Source organism: Cervus canadensis, chromosome 1 (genome assembly GCF_019320065.1).
Source record: "Cervus canadensis isolate Bull #8, Minnesota chromosome 1, ASM1932006v1, whole genome shotgun sequence".
Lineage (NCBI taxonomy): Eukaryota > Metazoa > Chordata > Mammalia > Artiodactyla > Cervidae > Cervus > Cervus canadensis.
The window spans coordinates 10653200-10670766 of NC_057386.1; the positions used below are offsets into that span (position 1 = coordinate 10653200).

A 17567-nucleotide genomic window follows, 5' to 3' on the forward strand; every position below is an offset into this window, starting at 1 on the left:
TTGCAAAGCCTTCTTTGTCATGAAAACTGATGAGCAAGGTGAGGGTGGAGATTTAGGGACACTCACTGAGAACAAATGGCAGCAAGTGTGTTCTCTTGCATTTCCTTAAGAGCAGCAAGGGGAGTGAAAACTGGGAAAGTAAAACAAAATGATATTGTGAGTAGAGTTTGACTTGACATTCTCTTATGGTTTCAAAAGTGGATTTTGGAGAGATTGCTGAAAGACATTCGGAAGACCTCCATGGGAAAAAGTTAAACCAAGTTGTGACAGTGACTTTGTCAGCCACCTCCCTTGACTCAAAGTGGACAACACATTATAACCTGAGCCCTGAAGTCCAAGAAATGGCCAAAAATGCATATTTGCTAAAGGACAGTCACATCTTCCAGATCTTCTGGGCAGAAGCCGCACAGAAGCTGAGTGAGCCAGAAGAGAACTTGGAAAGGGAGATATTTCAGCCTGAAGAGGTGTATGAATGTTTATATTGTCCTTGTTTCAGAAGGTTTACAAAACTGTATCAGGATCTGAAGTCAGGGGAGGTCACCTTTGGGGAAATTGATGACATCTTCAAGGACTTTGTGAATAACTACAGTGCCCTAACTGAAGACCTCCAGACCATGTGTGCTCTATATCCCAGAGATCAGAAGGATTGGATCAAGGAGCGAGTCCAGCAGATCAAGGAATACCATCACCTGCATCAGGCTGTCGACTCAGCCAAGGTCATCTGGAAGGTCAAAGAGACTTTGGGCCTGACTGGTGACTTCAGTGTTCTCCACACCTTACTAAGCTTTGTGAGTCATTTACTGGGGACTCCTGGGGTTGGGGGTGGGGCGGTAGGGGTGAGATCCCAGATCTCTGGCTTTGAAAAACTGGGCAAGATGATTTCACAGCTTCCTTCAGGGTTATTTGTATTCTATTCAATGCCTGAATATGCCAAGGGCTTTGTTTTTACCTTTGTTTACCAGTAGTGTGACTGCTAGTGTCAGTTTTAGAAGTTTGGTAGGAGGGACTATTGGGATGGTCAGCATAGTTCTGTTTGGGGGTTCAGAAGCCAGTTTCAGCCCACATACTGCCTTGTCTTGCAGACTGTCTTTGACAGCTTTCTCTGATGACTTTCTTAGACTGTCTTGGACAACTTTCGCCACGAAAAACTGGACCGTATCAACCAGCAAATTATCCATGCCAAAAAGCTTCTGCAGGATATAGATGAGACTCGGTGTCAGTGTCTGAAGGAGCTGTCCCAGAGAAAGGAGTTCATTAGTTGGGTCCAGGAGGCTCTCAGAGGTACAGTCCATCACTCTGGTGGCCAGAAGGCTGGAGAGTATTTAGATCTTTACGGGGTGGTCTTCCTGAACTTCTGGGCAGTCACTCCTTCGATCATGTTCTGAATTTTTTACATTCAAACTTTTTAAATTGAAATGAATTTTACACCTAAGGGCTTTCCTCATAGCTCAGTCGGTAAAGAATCTGCCTGCAATTGCAGGAGACCGCAGTTCGATTCCTGGGTTGGGAATATCTGCTGGAGAAGGGCTAGGCCACCCACTCCAGTATTCTTGGGCTTCCCTTGTGGCTCAGCTGATAAAAAATCCACCTGCAATGTGGGAGACCAGGGTTTGATCCCTGGGTTGGGAAGATCCCCTGGAGAAGGGACAGATTACTCACTCCAGTATGCTGGCCTGGAGAATTCCATGGACTGTATAGTCCATGGGATCGCAAAGAGTCGGACACGAATGAGTGACTTTCACTTCACTATTTTCCTTGTAGCATTACGTAAACTTAAGGTACGTGACACATTGCTTTAATACATTTATATCTTATGATTGCCATTGTAACTATAATTAGACCTCCATCACCTCCCATAGTTCTCCTTTTATTTTAGTGATTGGAATGATTAAAATCTAGTCTCTTAGCAAATTTTCATCTGTATTCATTAGGTAAATGTGCAAAGTGTGCCTAGGTTTGTACATAGAATTTATATCAAGATAGTATCACTCATTTGCTGGTGTAAAAGCCATTTTCTTGGCTACTTTTTTTTCCCCTCTCACTCTGGATGCATGCTGTGAACAGCAGGCGATCATTTAAAAATTATGTCCCTTTAGTTTTTTCCTTTGGTTGATTTTTTTTTTTTACTAGAAGCCAAGGCAGCCTTGTCTTCTAGATGTAATTGCACCTACTTATCCTTGTGCACAGGCTTGGCAGTCTTTTTAGCTCTGTGGCTTGGGTGATTTTGGCAGAATTAATGCATGGAGGGAAGAAGGAGGCAGGAAAGAAGGAAGATGGATGGTCTTGTTGTCCAGGGACAGGGGATGGGCTGCATGCTTATCTTATCCCAGCTTCACTGCTTCGTTTGATTAGTAAGCAGCTGTTGATTGTAGATGACTGTCAACATGTTATTCACCAGCTAAGCTTACTTTTAATAATGAAATGGCAATATTACATGGATTGCGTGAAATAAGACACACAAAAAAACCCATGCAATGCCCAGACATTGGTGTTGTTCAGTAAGGTCAGGTCTTGTTCAGTAGTATCAACATAAATGACTTGGCTTCCTTGGTGGCTCAGTGGTAAAGAATCTGCCTGCCAAGCAGGAGAGTAGGGTTCAATCCCTGGGTCGGGAAGATCCCCTGGAGAAGGAAATGGCGACACACTCCAGTATTCTTGCCTGGGAAATCCCATGGACAGAGGGACCTGGCAGGCTAGTCCATGGGATTGCAAAAGAGTTGGATATGACTTAGCCACTAAACAACAACATAAATGGCAAAAGAAAAAGTGCCCAAGTTCTTATTGAAGCAGAGTGGGAAAACCCTAAAAGTCCACTATCCAGGTATAGCATCAGTAAGGAGCACTGTTCCAGATTGGGGGCTCCTGGCATCAGAGGATGGCCCTGCATTCATCTACCCCTCCTGCCCCAGGCATCACCGAGCTGAAGGTGTTCGTGGACCTGGCCTCCATCTCTGCGGGGGAGAACGACATTGACGTGGACCGGGTGGCTTGCTTCCACGATGCTGTGCAGGGTTACGCGCCCCTGCTCTATGAGCTGGACACAAGTGCGGGTTTTGATGAGTTCATGCAACACCTGAGAGAGCTGTGGAAGGCTCTGGATAATGACCATAACCTGCCCACGAAACTGGTGAGTCTTATTTCTGGCTCCAGAGCAGGTTAAGTTTAATAAAGTGTCACTTAGAAACACTAGCGGCATGACTGCACACCCACATGGCAGGCTTTTAATGCAGCCTTTTAAAAGGATGTTTGAAAACAGTTTTTCTTCCCATATGGAAGCACTTTCTCTGTCCTATTGTTAGAAAACTGGATATAAAACTGCGTGTAAATAAGAGTGATCTCTCTGGTGGAAATATATGGGAAAAAAGATTGAAAGGAAATGTGCTAAAATGTTACCAGTGGTTTTCTCTGAATGGAGGTAATTGTTAGTTAATATGCTATACATTTTGGTATTTTTCCATACTTTCCACAATTGGCACAGATTCATTTTTGATCAGAAAAGTAAACATTTCCATGTACATAAATCAGCTGCACCAGGGTTCCAGTAAGCCTGTAGTTTATAACTTGCCCAACAAGATGGCTGAGGCCCCTCTGGGGTGAGGGAGGGAACAGGAACGGCAGGAGCACACACAGCTCACATGCTTGTTTCAGTCAGCACTACCCCGGTTAGGGCCCGGCTGACAGCCACCTTCTCACAGAGAGCTGAGTTCATGCCTCTCGCTCCCCATCCACGGATCCAGGGCACTGGGTGGGAACACAGGGGAACAGTCCATTGTAGCAAAAGCACGTGACCCAGGAGGGAGAGCCAAAGCCCGTGGCAGTGGTGGGCAGCAGATGAGGGAGGCCTCCCCTGTGGGTGACGGCATTCTGGGCCAGAGAAGGGGAGGCGTTTGTCCCTGGGAGGCAGAGGTGGGGAGAGTGGCAGGAAGAAGATCACGCCTAAGCTTCAGCCCATTTTCTCTCCTTCTGTCCTGACAGCGTGACTCTGCCCGGAACCTCGAGTGGCTGAAGACAGTGAAGGAGAGTCATGGGTCTGTGGAGCTCTCGTCCCTGTCCCTGGCGACAGCGATCAACAGCAGAGGCATCTATGTGATCAAGGCTCCCACGCATGGCCAAAAGGTGAGCCTCACGTCGCAGGCACAGCTGCAGGAGGCTCTTAGGGCTGCTGTCGTCGGGGGGTTTCTGCCTCCCCAAATCGACCTCTGACTGTGCCCTGTTCCACAGATTTCCCCAGACACAGTTCTTCGTTTAATCCTTCCCGAGGGCCAGGGAGGCCACGAGGAGAAGCGAGAGTACTCTTTAGAAGAGCTGAAAGAACTTTTGAACAAATTGATGCTGATGTCTGGCAAGAAAGAACACAGCAATGCTGAAGTCGTAGAGGTATTTTCCGAGGTAAGGATTTGTATCTATGTTGGAGCAAGTGTCCTAATCCCATCTGTTTGGGCTGAGCACTCTCACTGCTGAGGTGCCTGGGAAGTCAGAAGAGATTGAGTTTGTCTTTAATTCATAGGAATCACTCTGCTTTTAAAACTGTGGGGAGTAGAGCCAGTGGGTCTTGCAGAGTGCATGTATTTCGAATTCATGACCCAAAGAGATGTCCATTTGCTCCGTAAATCAGCAAGCATCCCCAAATACTTAAAGATGTAGTTGGACATCGTTCATCAAAATCCACATTAACCACAATGGTAAAGGCATATTGGTTTATGTAAGTCTCTCCTTTTGATTATGAGTTTTTACTCTGTAAAGTTCATTTGTGCTTTATAAATGATATCCTTTATCTTCACAACATATTGCTTCCTGAGAAAGAGATTATGGAAATAAGAAAGGGAGACCTTGCATGATCAATCTCATGCTTGAGATCCCACGGTGAACCATGGAGGGCCATGAAGCCCAGCCCTTCAAATTATAACTCTGTTTGTGTTATTCTAGACTACATGTCCTCTCTCTGCAGGTGTTCTGCAACGTTCAGAGGCTTGTCCAGTCGTTTATAAACCTTTACTCTTCTGGAAACTTGCTGTTCAGGGCCTGGTCAGCCGAGGTGTACTGCACCCCCCTAAAGGGTGTCTCCATCCGGCTGGACTTCTGTCTGAGGCTAGTGGGCCCACTGGTGGAGGGCGGGCCAGTCGTCCAGCTGCTGGAAGCCCTCTGCCAGCAGCTGGAGGACTTCTTGGGCCACTGGGAGAGATTCGTGGCAGAGAAGCGAGCTGAGCACTTTTACCTCAACTACTACACCGCTGAGCAGCTGGTTTACCTGGGCTCGGAGCTCGGGGGGCAGACGCCCAGCGCCGCTGCCCTCACTATGCTGTCCTTCATCAAAGGCAGCTGCACCCCGGGGGATGTCTCGGAGGCCTGCAGGGGGCCCCGCGGAAGGGCCAGCAGCCACCAGGAGAGTACAGTGGTGGAAGACTTGCCACTGCTGCTCTTCTCTGAGCTCAGACTGGTGGACAAGCTGAGGGTCATCATGAAATGCTCGATGACATGCATGAGTGCCTTCCTGCCTCACTGCCTGGACCTGGACGCCCTTGGCCACTGTCTGGCCCACCTGGCGAGGATGGCTGGACCCCCTGTGCAGCGGGAGCTCCCCCACAGCCTACAGGAGGGCCAGCCCAACCTCATCGTCTGTGGCCACTCTGAGGTGCTGTTAGCCGCCCTGGCCATCTACATGCGGACCCCACACCAGCCCCTGCCCACCTACGATGAAGTGCTGCTCTGCACCCCAGAAACCACATTCGAGGAGGTGGCATTGCTCCTGCGTCGCTGCCTGACCCCAGGCTCCCAGGGACTCGGGGTCTATAGCCTGCTGTATGCGGACCAGCTGAGCTACGAGGTGGCCTGCTGGGCAGAGGCGCTCTTCCGGAGGCTGTGCATGCAGCCCCACCGGACGCACTACCGGCTCGTGATGGTCTGTGACTGTGAGCGGGAGCACTGCTACCTCCCCTCGGCCTTCAGCCAGCACAAGGTCCTCGTCACCCCCCAGGCGCCCCTCAAGGACATCCAGGCCTACCTGGCTCACCACTTCCGAGTCCCGGAACAGACCCCATCAGCTGCCGCCGTGTTCCAGGACCGCATGTGTGTTGGGATCGTAGCCTCGGAGAGAGCGGGCATAGGTAATAATGGCTGCTGAGTCCCCGGTCCCAGGGACCATCTGATGGCCCTTCCTTGTCCAGTGGGGAGTGAGGTGAGCTCAGATAAGCCCTTCTGCAGGTGGGGAACTGAGTCTCCGGAGGATTGACTCACCTGAAGTTACAGATCAGGCCCCGCACTGGAGCGGGACACTTTTTTCACCCGGTCCCAGCTTGGCTGAGCCATCTTCCTCCTTTAAACTGGCTTCTCTGCTGTTTTTTCTCTTTCTCTCTTTTTTAAGTCCATTGACTACTTTGGGGTTGATGTGGGTTCTGAGCAGGACAAGGTATATTTCCTGTGTCTTGAGAAGAAACAATGCCTCCACCTTCAGTCGCCATCGTGATTTCCATTCTGTTGACTGCATCCCTTTATTGGTACTCCCTTCTGTCCAGCGACACTCGCTCCCCTCCCCCATGAAGCGAGCTCTGCTGTCCTGACCTCAGACTTAGTTCTCAGACTTAGTCCCAGGAAGCAGCAGGGCTATTGGGTGGGTGACAGCAAGGAAATTTGATGGCTCAAGTATGTATTCTTTAAGCTGATGTTAGGTTGCATCAGTTTTGAATTTTGTACAAAGAGAAGTGATTTTCTGGACATTCTCATTCTTGATCTTCAGCCCTGGCATCTAATTTTCATATGTTCATGTCAACAGGAAGGTCTCTGTTTGTGAAGAGGTTGCACAGCCAGCTGAAAATGCAGTTTAATGGAGCAAAAGTGACTCGAAAAGTTATTCGATTGATTGACCCTCAGGTGGATGAGAATGAAGTCCTGGGGTCCCTTCTGCCTTTCCTGGATGCCCAGTATCAGAGGAGACCCATAATATTCCACTTTGACGTGACCTCTTCAGTAAGTCGAGCTTTCCTGATAGTTCAGACGGTAAAGAAACTGCCTGCAATGCAGGAGACCCAGGTTTAATCCCTGGTCAGGAAGATCCCCTGGAGAAAGGAATGGCTACCCACTCCAGTATTTTTGGAATTCTGGAGAATTCCATGGACAGAGGAGCCTGACAGGGTATATATAGTCCATGGGGTCGCAAAGAGTCAGACACAACTGAGCGACTAACATTTTCACTTTCACTTTCACTTCAGTAAGTTGCCCCCAGGTTCTAGCTGAGTGGCTGGGTAGAGAAAGACACAGCTTCCACATCCTGCCCTACCCTATCCCCAGTATAAAGAATTTCTTTTTTCTACATTCATTGATACTCAGTATCATTGTAAAATAGAGCAGAATAAGGAGGCCCTTAGGGTTGGGAGGACTGCTCTCTTCTGTGTAAGTATTAACAGACCCACATGATTGTATCCTTAGGTGCGGACTGGTATTTGGGTGTTTCTCTTCAAACTCCTCATTCTCCATTACTTAATGGACATAAATGGGAAGATGTGGTTTCGGAACCCCTGCCACTTATATATCATTGAAATCCTAGAAAGGAATTCGACATTGCCACGAAGGCCTTCGAAGCTGGTGTGTATCAGGGTACTCTCATGCTGCTGTCGGGGCAGGGGCTTTTATTCATGTTTGTGACTCCCCACTTTTGCCTTAGCAGAGTAACTGAGTGCAGTGTTAGTAAAGAAGAATCTTTAAGCTTATTTTTAAATAATGCATGGAATATGGAATACAAAGATTCTTTTATTAATGAATAGTACCTTAGATTTGTCCTCTTTGGGGTAAGTGCTGTGTGTTTGGGTTAAATGCCAGTGGTGATTGGAATGCAGGAACTTCACTCGCTAGGAGAAGCACCATCTTTCTTAATGACAGCCAACATGGGAAAGAGAATTCCGTTATATCAATTTCTTAACTGAAGGGAGTTTTATGCTCGTATGCACAGACAAACACGCGTGTATGTGCTTGATGGAGAGATTTAGTTCCAAGAGGCTGAGTAGAAAAGGGCTTTGTTATTTACAGTGCAGCTCACACCATGCCTGAATGTGCAGAAGGTAATACCTCATGCAAAGAGTTATCTACAGAAATCTCTTCATAAAAAGTGGTTTTTCATAAAGGTCCATGCAGTCTAGACCATGTTGAGGATTAAAACACAAAAGCACTTTTTGGGAAATTCAGCCATAACTCATTTCATTTGTGTCTCTCCTTTCCAGAATGCACTTGTCCCCCAGTTCAATTTTCTAGACATCTTCCCCAAAGTGACCTGCAGACCTCCCAAAGAAGTGATCAACATGGAGCTGGATCCTCAGCAGAGCTACAAAGAGCCAGGAATGGATCAGAGAGCATTCCGTAGTGAAATATTCCAGAGACCTTACCAATATTTAAGACGGTTCCATCAGAAAGAAAACCTAGACACATTCCAGTACCAAAAAGGTTCTGTTGAGGGCAGCCCTGGCGAATGCATCCAGCACCTCCTGATTTACTGCGGGGTGATAAACCCGTCCTGGTCAGAACTTCAGAACTTTGCTCGGTTCCTGAACTACCAGCTCCGAGATTGTGAGGCCTCACTCTTCTGTAATCCCACCTTTGTTGGAGACACATTGGTGGGTTTCAAAAACTTTGTGGTCACCTTCATGATTTTCATGGCCCGAGATTTCGCCACACCTACACTTCTCACATCTGACCAAAGTCCAGGAAAGTACATGCTCACTATGGATGGGGTCAAAGAAGAAGACCTCGCCCCTTTCACTCTCCGGAAGAGGTGGGAGTCGGAGCCCCACCCATATGTTTTTTTCAACAGTGACCACACATCCATGACGTTCATAGGTTTCCATTTCCATTCCAACCAGAACGGTGGTGTTGATGCCATAGACCGCTTGAGTGGGAAAGTAATCAAGAAGGATGTTATGACAGTGCAACTGTACCAGGGGCTGTTGCTTCAGAGGGTGCCCTTCAACGTTGACTTTGACCAGCTGCCCAGACATGAGAAACTTGAAAAACTGTGCCTGGCATTGGGTATCCAGTGGGCCAGTGACCCTGATGAAACATATGAGCTTACAACAGATAACATGCTTAAGATCCTTGCCATTGAGATGCGTTTCCGGTGTGGCATCCCCGTCATCATCATGGGAGAAACCGGCTGTGGGAAAACCAGACTCATTAAATTCCTTAGTGACCTGCGGCGTCAGGGTGCTGATGCTGAAACCGTGAAGTTGGTCAAGGTCCACGGAGGAACAACTGCCGACATGATCTACTCCAAGGTCAGGGAGGCTGAAGAGCTGGCCCACATCAATAAGGCCCAGTATCAGTTGGACACCATCTTGTTCTTTGATGAAGCCAACACCACGGAGGCCATAAGTTGCATCAAAGAGGTCCTGTGCGACCACACAGTGGGTGGCCAGCCCCTGGCTAAGGATTCTGGCTTGCATATCATTGCAGCCTGCAACCCTTACCGTAAGCACACCCAGGAGATGATCTGCCGTCTGGAGTCAGCCGGATTGGGGTACAGGGTTAGTGCAGAAGAGACGGCCGAGAGGCTTGGCTCCATCCCCCTGAGGCAGCTGGTGTACCGTGTCCACGCTCTGCCGCCGAGCCTGATCCCCCTGGTGTGGGACTTTGGACAATTGAATGACTCTGCAGAAAAACTCTACATCCATCAGATTGTCCAGAGACTGGTGAAGTCCATCGTGATGGTGCAGAGTGAGACTCATGTAATCACGGAAGTGCTTTCTGCCTCTCAGGGTTTCATGAGGAAAAGACAAAATGAGTGCAGCTTTGTCAGCCTCAGGGATGTAGAACGCTGTGTGAAAGTTTTCAAATGGTTTTACGACCACAGTGAGATGCTCTTGTCTAAGTTGGATTCCTTTCTCTCTGAGCCTGGGGTCATCCAAAATGACTTTGAGAGAGATCCTGTCCTCTGGTCCCTGGTTCTGGCCGTCGGGGTCTGTTACCACGCCTCTTTAGAGGAGAAGGAATCTTATCGGAGAGCTATTTGCAGGTTCTTTCCAGCACCATATAATGACAGCAGGGTTATCCTGGATGAGATAACGCAAACCCAGGATCTTTTTCTGCATGGTGTGTCTCTGAGGAAAACAATCGCCAGGAACTTGGCTTTGAAGGAGAACGTCTTCATGATGGTTATCTGCATCGAGCTCAAGATTCCTCTTTTCCTGGTGGGCAAGCCCGGCAGCTCCAAATCTCTCGCCAAGACCATCGTGGCAGATGCCATGCAAGGCCAGGCTGCACACTCGGACCTCTTCCGGCACCTGAAGGAGGTCCATTTGGTGTCATTCCAGTGTAGTCCACATTCCACCCCACAGGGCATCATAGGCACCTTCAAGCAGTGTGCCCGTTTCCAGCAGGGGAAGGACCTCGAGCAGTATGTCTCCGTGGTGGTGTTAGATGAGGTTGGACTAGCAGAAGACTCACCCAAAATGCCCCTGAAGGCACTGCACCCATTGCTGGAAGATGGATGCATTGAAGATGATCCTGCCCCCCACAAAAAAGTTGGCTTCATAGGCATTTCCAACTGGGCCCTGGATCCCGCCAAGATGAACCGGGGTATATTTGTGTCACGTGGTAGCCCCAATAAAAGAGAGCTCATTGAGAGTGCCAGGGGGATTTGCGCTTCAGAGCCCCTCGTCCAAGAAAGAATCCGAGGATACTTCACATCCTTTGCCAAAGCCTACGAAACAGTGTGTAAGAGGCAGGACAAGGAATTCTTTGGGCTTCGTGATTACTACAGCCTCATCAAAATGGTCTTTGCTGCAGCCAAAGCTTCTAATAAGGAGCCTTCCCCTCAAGACATCGCACAAGCTGTCCTTCGGAACTTCAGTGGCAAAGACGACATTCGTGCCCTGGACATCTTTTCAGCCAATTTACCCGAGGCAAAGTACACAGAGGAAGTCAGCACCATGCAGCTGATCTACCAGAACATATACGGCCATCTTCAGACGATGCATGGCAGAGAGCTGGATGACTCCGAGTCCCGCTACCTGCTTGTGCTGACCAGAAATTACGTGGCCCTGCAGATCCTCCAGCAGGCATTCTTCATTACAGACCAACCAGAGATTATTTTTGGATCCAGTTTTCCCAAAGATCAAGAGTACAACCAGATCTGCCGAAATATCAACCGAGTAAAGATCTGCATGGAAACCGGCAAGATGGTGGTGCTGCTCAACCTGCAGAACCTCTATGAGAGCCTCTACGACGCACTCAATCAATACTATGTCTACCTTGGCGGTCAGAAGTACGTGGACCTGGGTCTGGGGACCCATCGGGTCAAATGTCGAGTTCACCCAGACTTCCGCTTGATAGTCATTGAGGAGAAAGATGTCGTCTACAAACATTTTCCCATCCCCCTCATTAACCGGCTGGAGAAGCACTATCTGGACATCAACACCGTTTTGGAGAAATGGCAGAAGAATATCGTGGAAGAGCTCAAGGTGTGGGTGGAGAAGTTTATAGATGTGAAAGCAGAGCAGTTTCTAGCCAGACCCAAATACAGCCCTTCTGACGTCTTCATTGGGTACCACTCAGACACATGTGCCTCAGTGGTGCTCCAGGTCATAGAGCAGGTCGGGCACAAGGTCTTGACTGATGAACTTTACCAGAAAGTCTCTGCGCAGGCCAAGTCAGTGCTGCTGGATTGTGCCACCCCTGATGCTGTGGTGCGGCTGAATGCTTCCTCACTCGGCCAGTTCACTGCACAGTCCCTGTCGGAAGAATACTATTACAGGCAGCAGCATAACTCCTTTGCAGACTTCCTCCGGGCTCACCTTTGCACGATGGATTCAGAACGCCATGCCATCTTCACAGAGGTTATTATCTTTCTGTATTTTACCCTTTTCCTCTTTCACCTCTGGGTCCTTGACTTCCTAGCATAAAGAATTCAAGATGCTTTGCAAATCAGTGTATCGGAACCGTAAATGAACGTGTGGAGACTTTTGGTTCCTCTGCGTGGTAAGGGCAAGGAGACCTACATATCTTGACGGTTAGTGTTACCAGGTGTTGAGTGCCCATTTTTGGCAGTGCTGTGTACAGTGCTCCGTTCATCCAGGGAAATACCACGTTCGAGTACTGCTCTGAGGACTGCGGATATAAAGATGAGTTGGCATAGGGCTTGTCCTTGGTCAGCATACAGTGTAAGGTTGAAAGACACTCATGAATGGGTACTGTTGATATCCTATGATAGTGTTATCCATAGAGGTGAAGAGGAGCAACACAGGTCAGGATGAGCTCACGAACTCATCTTTAAGAGGTGACCATCAAGCTGATTGTAAAGTATGGTTTGGAAGGTATTATAAGCAGAGGGTCCTACTTGAGCAAGGATGTCAAGGTTTAAAAAACCCAGTCTTTGCAGGAAACCAGGAGTTAATTAGTGATGAAGCCTAAAGCTCAAGGCCCTAAGTTCTGAGAGATGGGAGTGAGATATAGCCAGACAGACTTCATGGAGGGTCTTTTCAGTGGCACCAAGGAGCTTTGCTTTCTTGTGTAAGGGGAGTGATGGAGAAATGTGTGTGGAAATGTGTCCCACTACCTGAGAGAGGAAGAGGGAAAAAGTCTGATAAAAGACTCACAGATAAGATACACCAGTAGTGAGGCTGCAGTACCAGTTCAGTCAAAGGATGGATGGGTGGAATTGAGACATAGTAAGGATTCATATTGGCAGAGATAAAGATTGATTTTGTACAGGGGCTCTGGGAGATGGAGGAGGCTAAGGATGACTCCATGGTTTCTTCCTTGGTTGACCAGAAGTTTGGTTAATCACATCTCTGTTGTTGTTCAGTCAGCAAGTTGTGTCTGCCTTTGTGACCCCATGGACTAAAGCATGCCAGGCTTCCCTGTCTCTCACCATCTCCTGGAGTTTGCCCAACTTTGTGTCCATTGCATCGGTGATGCCATCCAACCATCTCATCCTCTGCTGTCCCCTTCTGCTTCTGCCTTCAATCTTTCTCAGCATCAGGGTCTTTTCCAGTGAATCTGCTGTTCGCATCAGATGGCCAACGTATTGGTGCTTCAGCTTCAGCATCAGTCCTTCCAATTAGTATTCAGGGTTGATTGCCTTTAAAATTGACTGATTTGATCTCCTTGCTGTCCAAGGGACTCTCAGAGTCTTCTCTAGGCACCACAGTTTGAAAACATCAATTCTAAAGCACTCTGCCTTCTTTATGGTCCCGCTCTCACAACCATACGTGACTACTGGAAAGACCATAGTTTTAATTATACAGACCTTTGTTGGCAAAGTGATGTCTTTGCTTTTTAATACACTGTCTAGGTTTGTCATAGCTTTCCTGCCAATGATAAACTGGTTATGAGCAACAAGTCTGGTGGAGGCAATGATGAATTCCATTTGGGATGGGCTTTGATGTTCCTGTAACATCTAGGTAGTCTGTCATCAATTGGAGATAGGAATAGGAAGCTCAGTGATAAGGCCAGCCTGGAGATAATGATTCAGGGCCTAGCAGCGTGCCCTTAAAGAGTGTACTGGTTGCACTGTGTGGTGTGATCCAGTAGCAGGGAAGATTTGGTTAACAGCTGTGGGGAAGATAGCCGGCTCCACGGAAAGTTTGAAGTAAGATTGCAAAGGACAAATGGTATTTGTTCTGAGTGCTAAGGTATCATCACAAGCAGGGTTCAAAGCAAGAAAAGATGTTGGAATCTAGGAAGAAGATTCAAAGGCATCTTAGGGGCGGATGAGTCTTCTCTCCAATACCTTTGATCCTGTAGGTTCTGTTTGCCTCAGCACCACCTCATGTTAGAAAACTCCTCTGGGTTTGGATTCCCAGTTGGGTCTGTGTACCAACTGCACAATGATGAGCCCATAGAAGCTATTTGCTGAGCATCCTCATGTTTCTAGGATCTAAATCTAGGAGACAACGCTTTCTTGCATTCCACTGAATGATTTTAATTTCCTGCCTTTGTAGATCACTACATTCTCCAGGCTGCTAACCAGTCATGACTGTGAACTTTTAGAATCAGAAGTAAAGAACTGGACTGTGAAACTCAGCGTCTTGTCACTGCAACAGTTTGACACCGAGTACTCTTTCCTCAAGGAAGTTCGGTGAGGATCCCTGCCCTCCCCTCCCTCTCTTCTCCCTCCTTAGGATCAACCACTTTGTATTTCATATGTGTGACTATTAACCACTGGTGTTCTCTAACCAGCTTTCCTTAGTGAACCTTGAGAACATGTGACTCAGAAAAGGATGCGTTTTACTTTTCCAAGTGTCCTGATCTCTGTTGTCCTCTCTGAAAACATCTTTTCTGACTCAAGCATCGTTATGTCTCATTAGGAGGCATCTATTGGTGCTTTTTTCTCTCTCCACTGGAATGTCTACTCACCTTTCAGAGGAAAATCCCACTTGAATAGTTTTCCTATATAGCCCTTATGGTTCCCATCACTCTGGAGAATATTATCACCAACTTTTAGGACAGAAAACTCACTTGGATAATTTCCTTTTTCTTTCAGAAACTGCTTAGCTCACACAGCCAGGTGTAAAATTCTGGTTATTCAAACAGATTTTGAAGATGGAAGTCACAGTGCTCAGCTCATCGCCTCAGCAAAGTATGTCTTTTTTCTTTTTCTCAGAAACTACATAGTTAGTTCAGTCGCTCAGTCGTGTCAGACTCTTTGCGACCCCATGAATCGCAGCTCGCCAGGCCTCCCTGTCCATGACAAACTCCCAGAGTTTACTCAAACTCATGTCCATCGAGTTTGTGATGCCATCCAGCCATCTCATCCTCTGTCGTCCCCTTCTCCTCCTGCCCCTAATCCGTCCCAGCATCAGGGTCTTTTCCAATGAGTCAACTCTTCGCATGAGGTGGCCAAAGTATTGGAGTTTCAGCTTCAACATCAGTCCTTCCAATGAATACCCAGGACTGATCTGCTTTAGGATGGACTGGTTGGATCTCCTTGCAGTCCAAGGGACTCTCAAAAGAGTCTTCTCCAACACCACAGTTCAAAAGCATCAATTCTTCATCACTCAGCTTTCTTCACAGTCCAACTCTCACATCCATACATGACCACTGGAAAAACCATAGCCTTGACTAGATGAACCTTTGTTGGCAAAGTAATGTCTCTGCTTTTTAATATGCTGTCTAGGTTGGTCATAATTTTCCTTCCAAGGAGTAAGCATCTTTTAAGTTCATGGCGGCAATCACCATCTGCAGTGATTTTGGAGCCTCCCAAAAAATAAATTCTGACACTGTTTCCACTGTCTCCCCATCTATTTGCCATGAATTGATGGGGCCAGATGTCATGTGCTGTTTAGGTTGGTCATAACTTTCCTTCCTAGGAGTAAGCATCTTTTAATTTCATGGCTGCAATCACCATCTGCAGTGATTTTGGAGCCCAGAAAAATAAAGTCAGCCATTGTTTCCACTGTTTCCCCATCATTTCCATGAAGTGATGGGACTGGATGCCATGATCTTAGTTTTCTGAATGTTGAACTTTAAGCCAACTTTTTCACTCTCCTCTTTCACTTTCATCAAGAGATTTTTAGTTCCTCTTAACCTTCTGCCATAAGGGTGGTGTCATCTGCATATCTGAGGTTATTGATATTTCTCCTGGCAATCTTGATTCCAGTTTGTGCTTCCTCCAGCCCAGCGTTTCTCATGATGTACTCTGCATATAAGTTAAATAAGCAGGGTGATAATATACAGCCTTGACACACTCCTTTTCCTATTTGGAACCAGTCTGTTGTTCCATGTCCATAGGATACCCCAAATTTATTCAGGCGCTCCTAAAGAATTTTTTCTTTAAAAATTGTATAGTATCAGAATAAACATAGAAATAAAAATTATTCTCCATTTTCATTCCCCTAAATATGGACTAGAGAAGCAAAGAGAGAAAAAGCTCTTCAGTTCAGTTCAGTTCAGTTCAGTTCACTCACTCAGTCATGTCCGACTCTTTGCGACCCCATGAATTGCAGCACGCCAGGCCTCCCTGACCATCACCAACTCCCAGAGTTTACTCAAACCCGTGTCGATCGAGTTGGTGATGCCATCCAACCATCTCATCCTCTATCGTCCCCTTGTCCTCCTGCCCCCAATCCCTCCCAGCATCAAGGTCTTTTCCAATGAGTCAACTCTTCACATGAGGTGGCCAAAGTACTGGAGTTTCAGCATCAGTCCTTCCAATGGACACCCAGGACTGATCTCCTTTAGGATAGACTGGTTGGATCTCCTTGCAGTCCCGAAAAGGCTCTTAACAACGGAAAAATAGCCATATGCAAGAAGTATAAATAACAGAATGTTAGCAGGATATAAGAGAGTATCCTTGAAACATATTTTAGCTGACATGATTTGGTCATTATTCATTTTATTTTATTTTTTTTCCTTTATTTATTTATTTATTTTTTCAGTGGGTTTTGTCATACATTGATATGAATCAGCCATAGATTTACACGTATTCCCCAACCCGATCCCCCCTCCCACCTCCCTCTCCACCCGATTCCTCTGGGTCCCAGTGCACCAGGCCGAGCACTTGTCTCATGCATCCCACCTGGGCTGGTGATCTGTTTCACCATAGATAATATACATGCTGTTCTTTCAAAACATCCCACCCTCACCTTCTCCCACAGAGTTCAAAAGTCTGTTCTGTACTTCTGTGTCTCTTTTTCTGTTTTGCGTATAGGGTTGTCGTTACCATCTTTCTAAATTCCATATATATGTGTTAGTATGCTGTAATGTTCTTTATCTTTCTGGCTTACTTCACTCTGTATAATGGGCTCCGTTTCATCCATCTCATTAGAACTGATTCAAATGAATTCCTTTTAATGGCTGAGTAATATTCCATGGTGTATATGTACCACAGCTTCCTTATCCATTCAACTGCTGATGGGCATCTAGGTTGCTTCCATGTCCTGGCTATTATTAAAGAGTGCTGCGTATGACATTGGGGCTGCACGTGTCTCTTTTCAGATCTGGATCCTCCAGTGTGTATGCCCATGAAGTGGAGATTGCTGGTCATTGATTTATGGCAGTTCAGTTCACAGTTTTGTAAGAGAATCTCCACACTGTTTCTCATAGCGGCCGTCTGTTACTAGTTTGCATTCCCACTAACAGTGTAAGAGGGTTCCCTTCTCCAACACCTCTCAGGCATTTATTTGTCTTGTGACTTTTGGGATTGAGCGCATCCTGTACTGGCGTGTAATGGTACCTCATGTGGTTTGATTTGCATTTCTCTGGATAATGAGTGATGTTTGTAGCTATCTTTTCATGTGTTTGTTAGCCATCTATATGTCTTCTTTGGAGAAATGTCTGTTTAGTTCTTTGGCCATTTTTTGATTGGGTCATTTATTTTTCTGGAATTGAGCTGCAGGAGTTGCTTGTATATTTTTGAGATTAATCCTTTGTCTGTTTCTTCATTTGCTATTATTCTCTCCCAATCTGACGGCTGTCTTTTCACCTTACTTATAGTTTCCTTTGTAGTGCAAAAGCTTTTAAGTTTCATTAGGTCCCATTTGTTTAGTTTTGCTTTTATTCCCAATATTCTGGGAGGTGGGTCATAGAGGATCTTGCTGTGATTTATGTCAGAGAGTGTTTTTTGCCTATGTTCTCCTCTAGGAGTT

The 17567-nt window shown here is 46.8% G+C and overlaps 1 protein-coding gene across 4 annotated transcripts in view; it reads left to right on the top strand.

Annotated features, from left to right (window-relative positions):
- The window catches only part of RNF213 (ring finger protein 213), a 132155-nt gene that overhangs the window by 53675 nt on the left and 60913 nt on the right, over nucleotides 1-17567 (top strand). For all 4 annotated transcript variants that reach the window (XM_043462756.1, XM_043462747.1, XM_043462765.1 and 1 more), the window contains 11 exons: nucleotides 199-788; nucleotides 1119-1281; nucleotides 2910-3127; nucleotides 3976-4116; nucleotides 4222-4389; nucleotides 4949-6104; nucleotides 6770-6963; nucleotides 7423-7578; nucleotides 8211-11816; nucleotides 13923-14059; nucleotides 14465-14560. In XM_043462756.1, coding sequence (XP_043318691.1) covers nucleotides 199-788; nucleotides 1119-1281; nucleotides 2910-3127; nucleotides 3976-4116; nucleotides 4222-4389; nucleotides 4949-6104; nucleotides 6770-6963; nucleotides 7423-7578; nucleotides 8211-11816; nucleotides 13923-14059; nucleotides 14465-14560 — 6625 coding nt within the window. The remainder of the gene's footprint in view (nucleotides 1-198; nucleotides 789-1118; nucleotides 1282-2909; nucleotides 3128-3975; nucleotides 4117-4221; nucleotides 4390-4948; nucleotides 6105-6769; nucleotides 6964-7422; nucleotides 7579-8210; nucleotides 11817-13922; nucleotides 14060-14464; nucleotides 14561-17567) is intronic.